The sequence below is a fragment of the Falco cherrug genome, chromosome 10 (assembly GCF_023634085.1).
Source record: "Falco cherrug isolate bFalChe1 chromosome 10, bFalChe1.pri, whole genome shotgun sequence".
Classification (NCBI taxonomy): domain Eukaryota; kingdom Metazoa; phylum Chordata; class Aves; order Falconiformes; family Falconidae; genus Falco; species Falco cherrug.
The window spans coordinates 16,160,539-16,178,866 of record NC_073706.1 but is presented as its reverse complement, the minus strand read 5'-3'; the positions used below and the strand labels follow the sequence as shown (position 1 = coordinate 16,178,866).

The 18,328-nt window shown below is 48.7% G+C and overlaps 2 protein-coding genes across 2 annotated transcripts in view; one reads left to right on the top strand and one right to left on the bottom strand.

Annotated features, from left to right (window-relative positions):
* The window catches only part of BCL2L1 (BCL2 like 1), a 198,432-nt gene that overhangs the window by 60,228 nt on the left and 119,876 nt on the right, over positions 1-18,328 (top strand). The window lies entirely within an intron of this gene.
* Positions 46-18,223, bottom strand: TM9SF4 (transmembrane 9 superfamily member 4). Its single transcript, XM_055722617.1, has 18 exons — positions 18,073-18,223; positions 11,950-12,063; positions 10,244-10,343; positions 9,656-9,824; positions 9,447-9,576; positions 8,306-8,429; positions 7,335-7,453; positions 7,083-7,194; positions 6,515-6,585; positions 5,955-6,087; positions 5,317-5,398; positions 5,139-5,214; positions 4,702-4,785; positions 4,328-4,503; positions 3,910-3,973; positions 3,216-3,335; positions 2,623-2,712; positions 46-2,252 (listed from the first exon to the last, which is right to left on the bottom strand). Exons 1-18 carry the CDS (start codon positions 18,160-18,162, stop codon positions 2,103-2,105), a joined length of 2,004 nt encoding a protein of 667 aa, XP_055578592.1. The 5' UTR covers positions 18,163-18,223; the 3' UTR covers positions 46-2,102.

Below are 18,328 nucleotides of genomic sequence, written 5' to 3'. Positions count from 1 at the left end.
AGAAAGTCTCAAGAGGTGGCTTAGGAGAACCCAGGAAAGCAGGACAACAGGACAACGGCAGATTTATTTACAATTGAACACAAAGAATACATACATTAATTAAAAATTACAAAGAATACAGAGAAAACATTTTGGGGAAGGGAGAGAAATCAATGCTGGCTGAGCCTCTCCACTGGGGCAGGGGCAGAAAATAAAAGTCAACCAAAGTCTCAGAGAGGGATCTCAAATCAGAACTGACGCAGGACTCCACAGCACAGTTGGCTCACACATCCCCTTCTCCCTTTTTCCATCCTTTATTCCTAGCTGATTAGGCTGGCATGACAGGCAGCCGAAGAAGCTATTGGGCAAAGCTGGAAAGACTCGGTGCCAAGGAGTCAAGCTGCCTGGGAAGCCAGCTCCCTGCAGGGGGCAAGGCTGTTGATAAGGGACACAGGTCCTTGCATGGACCTGGTGGAAACTTACAGCAACTGGAGTTAAAAAAAAAGCCCCAAAACACACAAGAGTGCACATCAGTGCTGGTAACAGGGAAGGCTTTGGACAGTTCTGGGTTGGAATGGCGTCACCTGTAGCAGCTGGTCATTTGGAGACCTTGCTGCTTACTACAGCAAGAAGCAAAAGCAAAACGTTCGTAGATCTCACTAAAAAACCTCCCCCCTGTAGCCCTGAATCCAGCTAGTCTGGGGATGGAAGAAGCCTTCACCGTAATGTGGAACCTTTTTCTGGTAAATATAATTTAAATGAGCAAAATTAAAAAAAACAACCAACCTTTAACCTCTTTTTTAAAAAGAGTTTCCCATGGGCTGATTCAGGCATCGAGCCACAGAAAAAGGGAGGAGCCCACTGCAGAAGAGCCCACATTGGCTGTCCCGGAGGGCTTGGACCATTTTGTGGAGAAGAACAAGATACAGCTTTTAGGGGTGTACACTTTGTCTGTTTCGTGGAGGTAGAGAATCTAAGAGGAGGAGCAGAGAGCAGCAAGAGCAGCTGGAGCACAGAGCAGGTGGTGAGAGAGCCCGCTCCTGGCAATGGGAGAACTCCTCGGGGCCACTCCCCATGTCCCCAGCCCCTTCTGCAGGGCCTGCACACACCTCGCGGCAGCTCAGGCCCAATACTGCATCAGATTGCTTGGCACTAAAGCAGTGGTGTCAAAGCCTTCTCTCCACAGGGATTCTGCACAATCCCAGTGGGGTTCCCGGGAAGGAAGCCTGCCCCATTTCCTCACGCAGCTGGAGCAGAGCTAATCAACAGAACAAACCTTTGTAGTTACCTCGCGCATCCTTCCAGTCCTGTATTCCAGCACCAGCACAATCACGTCACTTCCACCAGAACATTACGTCCTGCTGCTGCTGGCTGCACCTTCCAAAAGAGAGGAAATCCCACCCTCCCTCAGCCCTTCTAGTGCAGGCATCCGAAGTGGCCCATGCTGTCCAAGGCTGGAGGGATGGAGAAGCGATGCCGAGGGTTGCAATTCTCAAGCTCTCTCAGGGTGAAATTGCACTTCCCAGGCTCCGAATGGCACCTCCATCAAATTGTAAACAAGCCGAAGCCAGGGCTTCAACGGTCAGAGCACACCAGACTCACGCTGGCTAAGCCTTCAGGCTCCTTTTATTTTGCCATAGTCAAGCTCCCTCTTCTGTGTAGACATGAAGGCAGGAAAGAAACCCAGTCTGATATTTTTCTGAAGAGTCTCCCTGAATCCTAGAGCACCCCAGGGGCTGGAAGAAAACATTTTCACAAGTGTTTCCACTGCTGTCTGAAATCCATTCCTCATCAACATAAAAAAAAAAAAAAAAAAAGAATTAGCAAAAAGGGGGTTTACTTATACAGAGGGATAGTTCTCTGCTAAAAAAACTCCCTCGAATATGGAACAGGATAATAAAGTTAAAATGTAAGGTATCTACAGACCCCTTTTCCCCCTAGAAGTAGCCCAGAATCCATGTACACTGTGCCAAAGTTACATTCCAAAACGAGGAGTTATTTATTTCTCTTGTCATTCTCCCACTGGATTTTGTTTCCTTAAAAGAGTTGGGAGAAGGTGTCCCCTTCATTCCCAGGAGGACACGCATTCAGAGGTGTCTACTTTCTGCTGGGTCTCCACATCTTCAGTCTATTTTCACTGCGGCATAGATCTTCCGGACAAACATGTAGGCTGCATAGAAGCCAATGGTGCCAGTGAGGAGCCAGAAGGACAAGACCATGAGGGCAGTGTAGCCAAAGTATAGCAAGGAGGGAATGAACTCAACAATATCCAGCTAGAACAGAAGGGGGAAAAAAAGCAAAATCAAGTACAGAAGTAACAAGGAGTTTGTTCCCCAACCCAGCCATGCCCTTGACAAGGCAGCATGTGACAAAGGGAGGAAACCCTCCACTCAAGGCAGTTTTGTCCAGCTGAAGAGAGACCCTCTTCGAGGTGGCTTGGAGAACACCATGCATACAGGTACTGTGGGCAGGGGCCTCGGGCACTCCCAACCTTCTCTTCCCTCTGTTAGCACAGTCCACTGGTGTGCTGCCTCAGGCTGGCATGGGGACAGACCAGGACCAGGCAGTCTCACCATTTCCTTTCCCAAATCCCACAATCTCCTCTAGAAATGTGGCACTTTCATACGGAAGGAATAACAATACCTTGTTTACGAAGTAGAAGATGGCATAGATCAGCACGTAGAAGGCAGATCCTCCAGACACCAAGAAGGTCCTCCACCACCAGCGGTAATCCTGGCAGGGTGAAAAGCCTCATTATCCCACAGGCTTCCTTTTCCTGCATCACCATCTCAGGTTCTCTTCCTTCAAAGGAGAACCACAGTTTGGGGCTGGGGCACTACTTTGTCACAGAAGTGTTTCCAAACAAAGAGGATGAAAAGCTGACAGTGAAACAAAGCCAGGTCAGTATCACAGCACCTGCTGCCGAACAGCATGGCTCACCTCTGGCCCTGTGTTTCATTTTTTATGTGGATGGAATGAAGTCAGTTTCTTTAGGAACAGTTATCAGCTCGAAATACCCTGCTCCCAGCAGAATTTCTTGTATGAAACCATAGTTCCCAGCCTCACAGATAATCAAGTAGCTACAATTCTCATTGAAGTCAAGAGGCACTCGGAGCAATCACGCTCGCGAAGCTGGGCCATGCTAGATTTCTGCCAAGCAGCAGCAGTAACGTGACCTGTGCTTTTCCAGAAGCAAGTACCTTGAGCTACCGAAACTACAAATGTGGAAATCTCACCTCAGCACAAAGCTGGAAGTACACCATGACAATGCTGATTTGGGAGCACGATACCACCAGGATTATAAACACCAGGAAGAGGAAGCCAAAAAGGTAATAGAACTGGTTCTCCCAGATTGCCTGAAACAAAGACACAGCAGAAATTTGTTTCCATGCTACTGTGATCAATTGGTGAACATGAGACTAACTTCTAGCAGCTCACCCAAGGAAAACCGAGATGCCCCTCAGCCTCATGTAGATGAAATTGCAGATCTAACGCATTTCACAGGTTAATTCAGAAGAATCAGATTGCAAAAGGTGCCCAAAGACAGCTCTGAGGCAGTTTGTTCATTCCCCTTTATCTCCCTAGCAATGGAACAGCAAATGCCTCCCTGACCACAGAAGGGGAAAAATGGGCAGCAGCTGGAACAGTTCCTTGACATAAGGTTACAGTAAGCTTTCACTTTTACCACCATCCTTCAAATCACCAAGGAGAGTCCCATAGACACCTCCAGGTGGTTTCAGCTAAAGGACAGTCTGAAGAGACCCACATCCCAGTCCTCTCTGGAAACAACACCAAGCAGCCTGGGGAGGACCTGCTGGCCCCTTCTGCAGGTACAGGAATAGGGGAGTGCTCCAGTGGAAGCCCCCTCCCTTTCAAAAGCTTTGGCACAAGAGGAATCCTATTCAGGAGCAAAGTGGGTTAAATGCTTACACTGAAAATGAAGAACAGTTCAATGAACATAGCTCCAAAAGGCAGAATACCAGCCATGAGAATCCTATAGAGCAAGAAAAAAAAAAAATCATAAGCAGCACAATATAACTGTCTGGCCATTACAAGTCCCCTGTAACCACACAGAGTGCTCCTAGCAAAGCTCTACAGCTCCAGATTACTAGAATAAATCTCACAGAGTAAATGGCACAGCTGCTCCCACTGTTGAGCACATACCACTTTCATAAGCACCAGCCATTCCGCATCACAATTATAAAGACTGTCTCTGATATCACATTACTTGAAGAAACACATTTGCCATCTGTCTGTGTCCAGAGAACAGCAGAAGATGATGTTCAGCGACCCAAGGAGACTGAGGGGAGGGGGCTGAACTCACCATATTTCCTAGACACTCACTCACCCAACAAATTTATTCATATACCACCTCTGCTCCGGGATCTGCCTGGGGATCTGATTTGTCCGTACAGGATTGTCATACGGCTGTTTGCGAAATCCAAAGTAGTAACCCAGGTAGACCAAGGGCAAGGAGATCCCAAACCACATGCAGAGCAAGGCCACCATGGTCGGGAAAGGCACCTGGAATCACACCAATAGTCACAAAAGGGAGGCTGACAGCTCACCTGCCCAAGACTGAAGTCACCAGCCAGACCAAAGCTCCAGTCAACCACTGCATTGACACCCACATATAGAAAGATACTGGGACACTAAGCAAGCCACCGCCAGCCCAGTCCCCCTCCTCCCACCCAGCAGGCTCCAGCACAAGGCAGTACCTACCGCCCCAGAGGAGTGTTTCCCCCAGATGAAACAGTTCAGGATGAAGCAGATACCAAAGACGACACCCGGATACAGGGTAGCTGTCTGCAAGAGCAATCACAGGTTAAGAGAAAACACGTGACTAATCAGCCAGATGTTTCTCATTAATGAGTCTGTTGCTGCGACAAGGCACACATGGAGGAAGCATCCCTTCTGCTGCAGCACTAATACACAGCGGGTGGCCTGCAGGGAGGATCTCAAACAATCCTCTCGCTTTACCACAGTACATGCTCTGGTGTTCACCCTTCCACATACAGCTACAAGGACTCAATCCGCACCAGATCTCCGCAGTACAGCCAGGCTGTGACCAGAGCTACCCACAAGTATGCATGGAGCTTATCCACGTATCTCGCCATCATCAAACCTGGATAAAAAGGACAGAACACTACGATACTCACACAAAAGGCTCCCTTCTTCCATCGATGTCCTTTCAGAGTCCGATATAAGCGGCCAGCAAAGAATCCACCGAAAACCCTGGACAAGCCAAGACAAAGAAAATTAGCTTTCACTGTTGGGGAGAGGGAGAGGAGGGGCAGGCAGGACAGCACCGCTGCGGGAAGCAGTGGAGGCACCTACCCCATGAACATGAAGAGAAAGCAGGCGGTAGTCATCAGTGCACCCCGGCTAGAAGGCGACAGCATCCCCAGCATAGCAACAACTGTGGAGGGCAAGAAGGACAAAGAACAGCGGCTCTGACCTACGTGTGTGAGCCCGCATCTGGAGAACAGGGGCCCGTCCCATATGCAGATCACAGCTGCCTGGAATCTCTGCCTTCTGCACAGACCTCATTTCCTTCAAAGCATAACGCATCCTCAGCCTCCAGCACCAGCCAGAGAGATGCCACAGCTTTGATCTCAAGCTACGGACCATGCTTTGGCCTCAGTTTCCCCAGAGATCTGAGCAGGTGCAGCTCAGAAGGCAAGACACACATGTGCAAAAGTCTCTCAGCCCACTATCACCCAGGACTCCTATCTGGATAACAGGAAATATAAACACAAAAAGATGCCTTCTAGATAGCTGGGAAATGCTATCTAGAAACTCTGAAATGCTGAGCACAGGCCTATTGCCTTGGTCAGCCCTGCAGCAGGAAGGAGCCTTATGCGACCTCACTCAAGCTAAGGTGAGCACAGGTTGAAGCCAACGGGAGCTACAAACACCCCTGAGCATCGTTCTGCTTCTTGTTACAGCCACCCTGTGCAACATCTGCCACTTACAGATGACAATCAGGATCATACAGAAGAGCTGAATTCCAGAACCCAGGAGAGAGCTGAGGATCATAGGATACTGTGGAGGCCTGAAGACATCTCCATGCACAAGTTTCCAACCGGATTCCTCCATGGTATCTTCCTGTAGCAACAAGAGGATAAAAAGGTAACGTAGATATAATACACCAGAGGAAATTAAGGTCCTACCACAGCCAGCCCAAGAGGTTAATTTCTCTGTATCTGGTTCTTCTACAGAATTTTATCATTCTAGTTAAGAAACTTCATTCCTCCTGGCCTTAAAGCAGTTCAGACCTGAACTGCCAGTGCACACAGCACACATTTACGGAACTGTCTGCAGTCATTACTGAGGTCTGAAGACATCTCTGCCATCGTACACAGACAGCCAAAGGTGCTGCGACAGCACAGGACAGTACTGCCCCTCCCATCTTCAGGGCTCAAAGCAAAACAAGGGCAAGAAAAGAGACAATACATCCAAGTCTTTAGACTAGATCTCTCCTCATCTGTGCTTCCCTCCCTGTCTGATCCCATCCCCAAGAACAAATGCATACAATGTCATCTTCCTTGTTGTAGTTGGCAATGTCCTTCCGGAGCGTCCGGATGATGATCATGCTGAGAATACCTGAAAAAAGCACAAGTCAAGTTTAACTTAAGAGGCTCCCACATGGCTGTGCCACTCTTATGATATGCAACTACATGGCTTCCACCAACACACAGTTCTGGCTAGGAGAGGAAGCCTTGAGCCATTTTCCTCAGCCTTCAGCAAAGACAGAAACAAAACCCCAGGAAGTAGGGAAGGTAGTATTCCAGCAGGAATGGGGCACTGTGGCTTTCCTCTGGGGTTTGTGGGGTTTTTTTTTTCCTTAAGTATGGACATGCATATTTGCATTAACCACATTCTACTCCCTCAGCTACTCCAGACGGAGAGCAGAAGTGGGTAATTGTCTGACCCCACAGAGTGCTGCCTGAACCGGGACATTTTATCTGCTAATGTTCATTTCCTGCCCCTTGTGATCAGGCTCAGATGTGGCCACATCCTCCTTGACCATCTGCAGCTGAGGCTTAAAGAAAGTTCCCTGCAGATTAATGGTAACGCTTTCTTCTCATCACCTCACTCACCTGAAAGGAAAAAGACGACCACAACCGAGTTAATGATAGAAAACCAATGAATCTGCACATCGCTCATGGTCAGGTAGGTGTCCCAGCGGGAAGCCCATTTAATGTCACTTTCCTGAAAGAACAGGAAAGTTCTTCGTATATCAGCACATTCCCAACGTCTTCCACACCACCTCTGTGACAGACACTTGGAGCACCAACTGCCAGCCAGCCAGGGGTAGCGAGTTGCCAGCCAGCTTCCCATTACTCACTCACCTCCCAGTGGACAGAGTAGGTGAAGAGCAACTGGTTCTCTTTAGAAGGATCTACTTCCTGAGGGGCAGAACCCGTAGCTTCAGGCAGGGTGCACATACTCTTCTCATCGGCCTTCAAGTCTGTAAGGGAAGACATTGCACACACCAGGTCAGCTGATCCCTCAGGCACCACCTCCCCGACTGCCCATCCTGGCCCCAGGTACCTTTAAAGTGCCGAGCTGAAATTGCTCCAAACACTGCAGGGGAAGCCCTCATTCCTTTCTCACCTGCTTCGCAGTTTGCAAAACTATTCTTCCCATTGGAAGCAGAGCACCATTAGCAAACTTTAAGGAAAGCTGTGCATAGGGCTTCCCTGAACTGGAAGGATAAAAGCCAGAGGCTCTGAAGCAGAGGATCCAGACCACAAAAAAAATCCTCTGTTCCATGATACGCTGAGAAGACCTCTCCAGCAGAGCCTGCCACTGCCAGAGTTGCACAGCATGATACACATGATGAGCAGCTTCCCTTCAAACACCTGTTTCATGTTGGGCTTACTGAGGTAGGAGTGTTTTTCCCCTAATTATTATTTCTAAAATTCAATCCCCCTAGAGTAATTGCAAACATTCTGTGGGTCTCTGGACTAGCACACAGCATCCCAGTGGTGGAGATCTGGGCCCCAACAAGAGCTAGGTGCCATGCATTCTTCATGCTACATAACACAGTGCAAAAAAATCCAACCCCAAACATGTCAAACTCTGATCTTTTTATATGAATTAATTTTCCCTGGATTGCATTTCAAGGATCTCTCTCTCTACTGTTGGTTCTTCCTTAATAACAAAAGGGTTAATTGTTCTTGTAATTTGGACTCTCTCCTTTCTGTGCCCCAAGACTATAATGGAAGCAACACCTGGCAACCTGCTACATCAGCGGCATTCAACCCCTTGCCCTACAAGAGATTCTTCTCCCTCAGTCCCCTCCCTAACAGGATCTTACCTTCCAGTTTAATACTTTGGGGAATCACTTCAAAACGCACAACCCTGTAGGTGGGCTCCTGGTTCTCTTCCACATCCTCTCTGTGGTAGTAAAGGATGAAGGAGAGGTGGTTGTGCAGGTAGAACTAAAATAGATTGACATTAAATAAAGTGTTAGCGCCCCAAGGAAGGGACAGGCAAAGTTGAGAAGCAATAACTACAGAAAGCAGCTTCAGTGAAGAAAACTAGACTCCAACTGTTCCTGCATGCATTGTGCTACAGAGCAAGATCAGGCTAACACCTTCCAAGGCTAAAAGAATAAGAGAAGGGAACAGAGACATTGAAAAGGTTAATGCCTCAACCACTCCAAGCATCAGGGACAATGTTTGGTCTATTTCTGGCATGGAAAATACCATTATATTTCACATCTCAAACAGTGGCAGCAAAATCACCAAATTTAGGTTGGAAAGACCATGGTAGCTACAACCCCGAGTCTCCTGCCTGCTTTTTCTCCCAGACAGACATACATTCCCCAGACTCTGTGGGGCCCCACAGCTGTCCTCAGCTTGTGCTTTCAAAAGGCTCTTACATGAACAAAGTACAATGACCCCAAGCAGGCACAGCAGGTTCATCCACCCGTAAGAACTTGGGCTCAAGAGATCAGAGCTGTGTGTGGCACTGAACACTTGAGTATGATGAACCAATGTGTGTTAAATCAAATAGCTAATCTTAGGGCACACAATCATGGAAAATACCTGCCAGGAACACACGTGCTATGTTTCCATTTGCAAACTTAAGCAGCTTTTCCCCCAGTAAACACTTGACTTTTTTTTTATTTTTTTTTTAAATACAAGATGCTCCAAGACTGTCAAAGACGAGCTAGCCTTTGGGGTACACTGCCTTTGCTCTGCTGAGGGGAAATGACTGCATGAGTTTGTCTGACATTACACAGCAAGCCAAAGCTAGGACTCCTGGCTATCGTACCAGTAGTCTAGCACCCATCCCCTTCTTCCAATAAGAGACCTCTCTCTCATATTTCCACTCTTTATAAAAGCCGTTGGTTGCATTCCTAATTCCGATGCTCTCTGGTAGACTTCCGACAACCTCTGACAGACACCCAGATCTCTTCCAGGTACCCCTCAGACAGCATCTGCAGTCTCTACCTTGTTACCGTCCATAAATCCAAGCCTGTATCCATGCTCAAACTGCACATCCTTCTCCTTCTTCTTCTCCTCTTCCTCACGATTGGAATAAAACTCCAGCCGTGTTGCCACAGGGAGGTTATCAGCAATGCTGAAAACACAGATTTCAGATCAAATTTGTCCACAGCACAGAACCCCCCTGACACAAACCCATGCTTGAGATGACTCACAGATGGACATAATAATCTTCCCTGATCCTCTCAGCGATCAGCTTGCTCTGCTCCACCGTCAGAGTCACTGGCTTATTGGGAAAGTTGCACAGAACCTCACATTTCTTCTCCACATTCATGGAAACCTGGAAAGGGGTATTTACAATTCGGTCCCCCCGAAGAACCTCACCTGGAAAACAGGAAAATAAGGGCAGGGTGGAAGACGGCCAGGCTTCTCGCCACTGATCCTACCACTGGGCTGGCAGCGCACTGTACAGTTGGAGTGACAACAGCAAGTCCCCTTTGTTACCACAAGCAAGGGTAAGATTGAAGGACAGTTTAGCTATTTTCTTGGAAGTATCAAGCACTATTTATAAAGCAGGTTATATGCCCTCCTTCAGGAAAGGCATTTCCTCTTTCCAATATATGGACATCCTAGTTTGCAAACAGCCAGCATATAACAAATTAGAAGAAGTAGGCTCTCCACAAGCAGTTTATTAGAGATGACATTTGCAATTGCTTTTACTCCTGTAAACATACCCCCCTCACGCAGCTTATTAATGGCAGCCCACTTACTGCTGGGGAACATGCTGTTCAACAGATACGTACCAAGATTCTCAGCCTTGTATGTTATCTTGGTGGGTTGGCAGAAGGGCAATGAGTAGTACTCGTACGGTAGCTGGGTTCGTGAGCTGGTGAGCTTCACAGCCTGGAGGAAAAATGGAAGGATTATTCCCATGAAAGAACTCTGATAGTTTCCTGTCCTCTCAGCATCAGCCAGAAGCTGAAGCTTACTTCAAGACACCTCCCATAAAGGTCACTTTTGGAAGCTGTTAAATAAATCATAAAAAAATTTTAAAAAAACCAAGACGGATGTTCCTGGGAGAGCTGCAGCTTTCTTTCCTTTTGCACAATTCCTAGTTGTACATTCTCTACACTACGATTTAGTAGCATTTCAATCACAAACAGTGAAACACTTGAAGAAAGAAGCGTGGTGGATTGGTTTCACAAATTTATGACTCAGTGGAGTCTTAAGAAACAACAAAGAGCTCAAAAGAGATTCGAGACACACATTTCATACAAGACTGCAGTTATTTTCTCAAATAAATAAATAAATCATGTCACACTGGACCTACAGTTCAGCAATTTTCACCTCTGCAAGGAAAGCCAAAGAGCCATCAGATTGGGAAGACAACGGATGGTGACAAAACCCAAACATTTCTGGAGAGGTCCCACAAATCACATGGCACAAGGGAAGTGTGGAGATATACCATGATAGCCAAGGCCACAGTTGCTCCAAAAACCAGAAGTGTTTTGTAACACAGCCAAGCTCATTTATTGGAAGAGCGCTGGCAAACCTGCTGACTTGCCTTATCACTTGAGGAAGCATTTGGCTCATGAAATCCCTTTGAGAACAGTCATTCCAATACCCCCTTCTTCTGGGAAGCTTACTGTAGCCACAGGCAAGTCTTGTTTGCTTAAAAATAACCTACATCTGGCAGCCTGTGGCTGAAGAGAAAACTGTGTTGTGCTTCATATGGGAGCAGCCAACCTCAGCATCCCCAAGGGTGCTGGATTTTGCTGAGACAGAAGCCACAGCTTTAGAAAAATAAATGAAATAGGCTATATATTGCTGATGTCTGGAAACCAAGCCTGGCTTCCTCCTGTACGGGTGAAGCAGTTCCGTCGTTCACTATCAGCAATACTGCACAGGTACAGCCCTTCAGCCAGCCTGGACTGTAAGATGTACAACGCTCAAGGACAAATGCCTGCACTTGGAAAAGGCTTGCCATGGATTTCACTTGACTTGAAGACACAACATGAGCAAACTAAGTAGAAGAGAAAATTGAAAAGGTCTGATTCAAACCACTTCTTCATTCTACCATTCACCCACTACCTAAAGGCCCACCCTCAACAAGCACTTTGAGAGTCAGTATAATGCTGGAGACAGATCTCTGATTAAATTCACTTCAAAGCTAAAGTGAGAAAGAGAGCTCTTTTTCCCCAAATACAGCAACATCTTAAGGACTTTGGTGAAACTGCTGAAGAAACTTGGCAGAAGATATGCAAGACAGAAACTCATGTTGCCAACTGCAGCGTACAACAGCACCAGTGAGCACTTGAGGGCTGCTCATCCCCAACACCCTACACAAACGTGAAAAATATAAAATATCTGCCCCCAAAATTTTACTAACAGGATCCCCAAATTTGACTTTCTAGTCCCACTTAGCTGCTACGATACGAAGAAGGAAAAAACCAAACCACAAGAAAACCCATACCAAACAGACTATCAGCTCCATCTAAGTTCATCCTACCTTTATTTCTACAGGATCATTGCGATGAAAGTTGATAGGAGCCACACCAGGTACATAGAAAGAGTCTGTGCTGTGTAGCAACAACAGCAAGATGAGTGTATACCTTAGCCTTTCCTGCAAAAATAAGAAAACCCATTAAAATACAACAGAAATGTGGGAACATTAGAGATTGACAACAATACTGCAAGTGTTCATCCTAGACTTAGAAAAGCTGTACAGTCAGGCGATTAAACACAAATTAAATTCAGAAAAGCTATTCTTAACTTTGTTTTGCGACTCTCATCACTTCACTCTGCACATCTCTGTCTCTTCCTCTGCAATTAGGAAAACATTGGCTTTGCTCAGCCACAAGAAAAATGCATTTCTTATCTGTAACAGGCTTCACCTAGCAGGCTGTCATCTGACTTTTCTACTCCCACCCATTTAACACCCCTGTGTTAGAAAACTCCATGGATTACTAGAGAAGAGGGTCGTAGTCCTGGCACTGGGTTTCTGTCAGCTCTGCACAGTAGCCACTGTGGACTGATGGTCACACACTGCTGCCTGCAGTAGAGTAAGTGTAGGGTAAGGAGTGACACCAAACTAACCGCTGGCTGCATCCAAAGGGACGGTCACATCACCAGTCCCTCCTATTCCAATCTTTTGTCGTCGCCCCTCCTGGCCACAACACTGCTCAGTCACATGGCAAAAAGTATCCCTTTTTCAGGGAGCAAGGAGATGGGTCAGGCTGGAAGGTTCAATCAGTTCCACGGAGACTCCAACACAAGCCAGACCCTGCACGCCGGCTGCAGCAGCAAACCCTCTAACAGACTCTGCTACCTCCCCAGTCCCTACCAATACTTCAGGTAACCTAGCCCAGCTCAAGTGCAAGCAGGAAGGCTGTGAAATGAAAATCAAGCTTTAAAAAGTATTAGTAATTAGCTGGATTAGAATATCAGCTCTACTGTTACTAGCTTCAGCCCGTTCTCCTAAACTCCCTGTATGGTACCACTGGAAAACCACACAAAACCCGGAGTCTGGTTTGGGACAGCTCTTGAGCTAATGCTGCAGCCACAACAAACACAATTGCTGCCTTCCACTGCACGTCCTCAGGCAGGGCAGGCAGAGTCGCTCTCTTGTGCCCTGCTGCCCCTCCACCCACACGCAGGAGCTCTGCAATCAGGGGTGGGAAGACAAATATAGAAGGGAAAAGGGAGAGTAAACAGACTGACCAAGCAAGATGGGCTTGGACTGAAAAGAGCCACCACCAGCCCGGTGCCTGCCCAGGGTTCAGCACTACCCTCCCACCAACTAACGTCGTCTGGGCAGGCCATGAGGGAATGAAACGCAAGGCTCCCTCATGGACACAAGACCGATACCACAAGCAGCAAAGGAGAAAGAACACCGAGCCCCAGGCTCCCAGCAGCTGCCCGCAGAGCCTGTCCCAAACAGCCAGCCCTGGCACGGCTGCTCCCCATCAGCAGTGATCCACCAGGAAGGTGGAGGGGAGCTGGGATCCAGGACCCAGAGGGCAGCTGGCCAGAGCTCTGGGCACAGCCACAGCCCCAGGGCACTGCCAGCAGCATCACTCCTCCCGCCTGGAAGGGATGGGCTGCTAAAGCCACAGCCTTTCTCAGCACAGCACTGGGGCATGGTCAGCACGCACCCAGCACCAGAGGAAACATTCAACAGCTTCACATTCACAAGCCAGGTGTGGACAAATAGCAGCTCTATCACAGGGATCCTTCGTCAGGTCAGGGGAAAAAAATAATCTGGAAAAAAAAAAGATAATCTGCATTCATTGCCCCCACACTTCTTTCCACCTTATTCTGAGGCTAGTAAGGTACACTTGGCCCAGACACCAGCAAGGGCTAACAGAGCATCCAGAGTTACTGGAACTGAGCAGGATGAAATAAAGAAGTCATAAAAGTTGGGGGTTTGAAAAATCTAAAATGCATTTAAGATGCAAATGCTAGGCACCTACATAAAATGTGTTAATTCCAAATTATCAGCTATATCTTTTTTGTGTACAAGGGAGACTTTCAGATCTATTCTAGGCAAAGCTTAATGCAGGCAAAAAGCCTCATCTGGGAAGGAACCGGGGAAGCACTCTTTCTAAAATTGCTTGGACTTCAATACCAATCTACCTTGAAACAATGCGGGGCTTGTTTTCTGTGCTTCACTGAATTTTGCCTTCTATGATCTTGTAAAAGAGTGCCCTGTGACTCTCCAACCAAGTAGTCCCTGGGTAGGTGAAGCACTGGAAGGAAACAGCACTCTTGTCCTACAACATGCTTTCCAGCAGCCAGCACCCTGCAGCAATTTGCTTGCTTTGTTTGTCACTGAAGTGCCCGACACACAGCCAATATTACTTAATAAAAACAAAAAATACACCAGTGCCATCCTTGCCCTGAAAAGCCTGCGAGACAACAAAATAAGGACGAACTTTGGAAGGTGCCCAGGAGACATGCAAGCATGGAGAAGGTGAAAATTTTGATGACACCTTTGGCAGAAATCAGGCTCTTTGCATACAGATGACGATGACTCAGGCAGCACCAGGGAACAGGAAAACAAGAGGGAGACTATGGAAAGCCTTGCCAGGAAAAAAACATTTTATAGCAAGAAATGGGAACGCTGGTATGCAACAGGTGGGGGGAGCTTGGGAAGTGAAGTTTGAAGGAAATGCCCAGCGCAGTTTCCCAACCCAGCAGCTCACACCCAGCAGAGCACGTGCAGGTTGAAGCCAGGTGCCTTTATCAGGATCTTTGCTTTCACATTGACAGATGTGCTTCATCTTGTCCAAATGAAGGCAGCAGCTTAGCAATGACAACATGGACACATGCCAAAACATCTGCATAACTCATGGGCCTGGCCAGGCAATCATCTCATTTGGGAGATGCCTGCAAGCTAAGTTATCTCCTATGGAAAGTTAAAACTCACAGGATGGAGCTCTGCTTTAGTTGTCACAGAGCCCTGGTGAGGCACAGACTTCCAGCAGACAGGAGAGACACTGCTTTCGTGGCCTTTACCAATTATTTACACTTCAAAACATATGCACAAAAAAAATAAATCTCTCAGATCACAGCCTTGCATCTGAGATGCCAGGAAATTGTTCAACAAAGCAACAAGTAGCACAATAAACATGCACAACTCCAGATCAAGAAAAACCCAGTTGCAAAATAACTGACTAAACCTTGTTATTTTACTATATGCATACATGGCAGACACAGACTTGCAAGAGGGCCTTTCTTAGGAGGGTGTGACCTAAATGAGAGAAGTAACAGCAGAAGCACAATCAACCCCTCCTGCCCCTGTTCCCCAAATCAGCACTACTCACACTGAAGTCATCGATCACATGCAAAGAGCCTGCTGAAGGAAAGCAAACTTCTTTCTCTCAAAACCGGGGGAAATAGACTTGGGTGTGGGGGTGTGGCTATTTCAAATGTCACTATATTCTTTCTGCATGCAGCACCCTGGCAGAAGTCACACTCAGATTTCTCTCTCACACCAGTGGAAAGTAGCCTGGGGAAATCATAGCACAGAGCAGGCAGAGCACGTCACCCCGGGACCAGCTGGCACTGCTGCCAGCACAGCCACACTAACCACCCCTCCAAGCAGTGGCGGCAGCTGCTCTCCCCACCAGCACATAACTTGGCACTCCTGTCCTCTAAGGGCAACAGCAACTACTCTAAAGTCTGTGGGATCTCTCCTGAAAGGTTCTGAAAATCTGTTCCTATCATTACCTTTAGAACGAAGCACTTCACTGTAAGAATAAATTAATACAAACCTTCCTTGCAGACATTCTAACAGTATTTCTTGTCCTGTGCGCAGCAACAAGAACGGAAGTTTGCACTCAAACCCTCTCTGAGAATGTATTTCTGGGTAATTATCACCAGACGATATCTACAAACAATTCCAGGACACAGTTTCTCTGATTTACCTCACTTAGAATTACTTTAATAACACTGCCATTTTCTGCAAATTCACAAAGTTTACAGAACACACTGGAATTGAAAACACAGGAATTGTTTAGCCAAATCCCAGCTTGAGCAAGCACAAAGAGACCCTACAACATGCATTTATGCCACTACCAGGCACATGTGTGTGCTTCCCTATGGCTTGCACTCCCTGAAGCCACCACTGTCAGGGTCTGAACTCCAACATTTATTTAAGGGAAGGGGCAAAGAGAAGCCAACAAGAAGTTTTTCCCTGTGGCACTCTGCCACACGCTCCAACCTAACCCAGAGAGCCCATGGCTGGCCCATTTGAGTCCAGGACATCCCTGCCCAGGTTGCTGGCAATTATTTTCTACAGACTGACAGCTTGAAAAAAACTTTGAACAGCAGCAGCAATTTCAAGCATCCCGCAAGCATTTTAATAGAGCTGATACTGTACTAGGGCTGGTTTACATCTTACAGTTTCATAATCCATGCAAACTTAAGACCACAATATAGTATTTGCTGAAAGGAAGGAAAAGGAAGCAACAATGATGGATATCATATGAACAAAATGATGGACATCGTCCCACCTCTTTTCTGCACAGAAGGGCAAGAGGGACATCAAAAAGCCATAATCAAGAGGTTTTAACTTTCAAAGACAGTTTCAAAGAAAAACAGGGAAAACACAAGCTATGCTGAGCCACTTGTCCAGCTGGATTCACAAAGCTCTGATACCCTGTTCCACTTACCAAAACTTTTTAATATGGTTACAGAAAGGGAAGACAGACATAACCCACTGCTTCGTGGGAGGAAAAAACCACCACATGTAAGAGAGCAAATCAAAGCTCTCTCCCACATTTATTCTACCTTCAGGCACATTAACAGGACATGCACAGTGCTAACAGCACCTGCTCTTCACCCCCTTCGAGGTGCCAGCCTGACACTTGCCCCCCTTTTTCGAGGGCTGCCTCATTAGATGTCCTTAACAACTGTTTGGACAAGCTCATCTTTATTGCATCTCTGCCCAGCTCACCCTTGCACTTGGAGGAGTCACTGAAAGCCTTTCGATAGGAGACAAGTGCTGCATTCACATTGATTTCAGAGAGCTCCTTTGACACCAGGAGAGCTGTTAGCAGTCTTCTCTGCCTTTTATGAAAGAGAAGGCTACAAGGAAATTCCCAGCAGGACCATCTTCAGCTCTCAAGGCCAACTCAGATACTCCCTCCTCCCTGCCTGGGAGGAAAGCCAGCAGAGTATGAAGATACTTAAAACAAAATAAATGAAAACCTCCGCTCTTCCAATCTCCATTCCAGTTTCTGTCAATCTTTAAGCTACATGAGTCACCTCACATCCCCCTCCCTGGCCAACAGCGACCTTTGTATCAGCACACATCATTTATTCATGCAGCTATTCTTACACCACACTATCAAGGAAATATCTTTCTGTGAAAGCAAGGAGAAAAGTCCATTTTTCTACTACAACACTTCAGGCAGATAATGAACATCTCAGCAGCTCATTTTCTTCTCCGTGAGGTGGCACCGATGCTCGCCTGCCTTTGCAAATTCCCACCAGAAACATCTTCGGCTGTCCAAGGATTCCGGGAATAACTCAAGAATAGACACGGGGAGACACGGGGAAGCAAAACGGCCACTCGCAGCCCGGGTCGAGAATCACCCCGTGCAAACCGCACCCAGGGCGACAGCCCCGCACCCGGCCCCGCACCCGGCTCCAGCCAGCGCTTGCCTCGAGAGAAGCGCCGAGGGGGGAGAGGCCGGCAGAGCCCCCGGGCCGGCCCCGCGTCCCTCGGCCCCGCCAGCGCCCGGAGCCCCGCACACGGAGCCAGGGCCGCTGCCGAGGGAGCGCGGCGCCGCCGGGCAGGGCCCCAAGGGCTGTCCCGCCCCTGCCCTCCTCCCCCGGTGACACCGCCGGTCGCCCCGCGGAGACGCGGGCGGCTACGAAGCCCCCGGCGCGGTCGGGGAGCCTCCCCCGGGCCGGGCCCGGCGCAGCCCGCGGGGCGGGGGCCGGCGGGGCCGCGGGCCGGGCGCCGCGTCCCTCCCAGTGCCCCGCAGGCTCGGGCCGGAGCCTCCGCACCGCACCCCGCGCCGCCTGCCCGGGCCGGCCGGGCCCGCCCCACGTCCCAGGAGGAGGCGGCCGGGCCAAGGGGCCGCACCGGGGCCGGGCCGGGCGGCTGGGCCGCCGCACTCACCATTGCCGCCGACGCCGCCATCTTGGATCCACGTGTCGGGGCGGACGTCAGCGGAAGCGGCGCACGGTTGGCTGCGGGGCTTATCGCCATGGCGACAGCGGCCGCGGCTGGGCCGGACGGCCGAGCTCCCTGCTGCCGGTACGGGGCGGCGCCGGGGCCGGGCCGTGCTCAGCCCTGCCCTGCCGCCGGGCGGGGCGGGCCGGGGGCCTCCGCTCCGCTCCCCAGCGAGTCGCCGGCCCCGCGGAGCCGGCCGGGG

Coding starts and splice junctions, on each gene's coding strand:
- TM9SF4 (XM_055722617.1), bottom strand. CDS start 18,162: ATGGCGATAAGCCCCGCAGCCAACCGTGCGCCGCTTCCGCTGACGTCC. Junction 10,344..11,949: donor ATGATCCTGTAGAAATAAAG/GTAGGATGAACT, acceptor TTTTTCCTCCAG/GCTGTGAAGCTCACCAGCTC. Junction 4,504..4,701: donor GGAAACACTCCTCTGGGGCG/GTAGGTACTGCC, acceptor GTGTGATTCCAG/GTGCCTTTCCCGACCATGGT.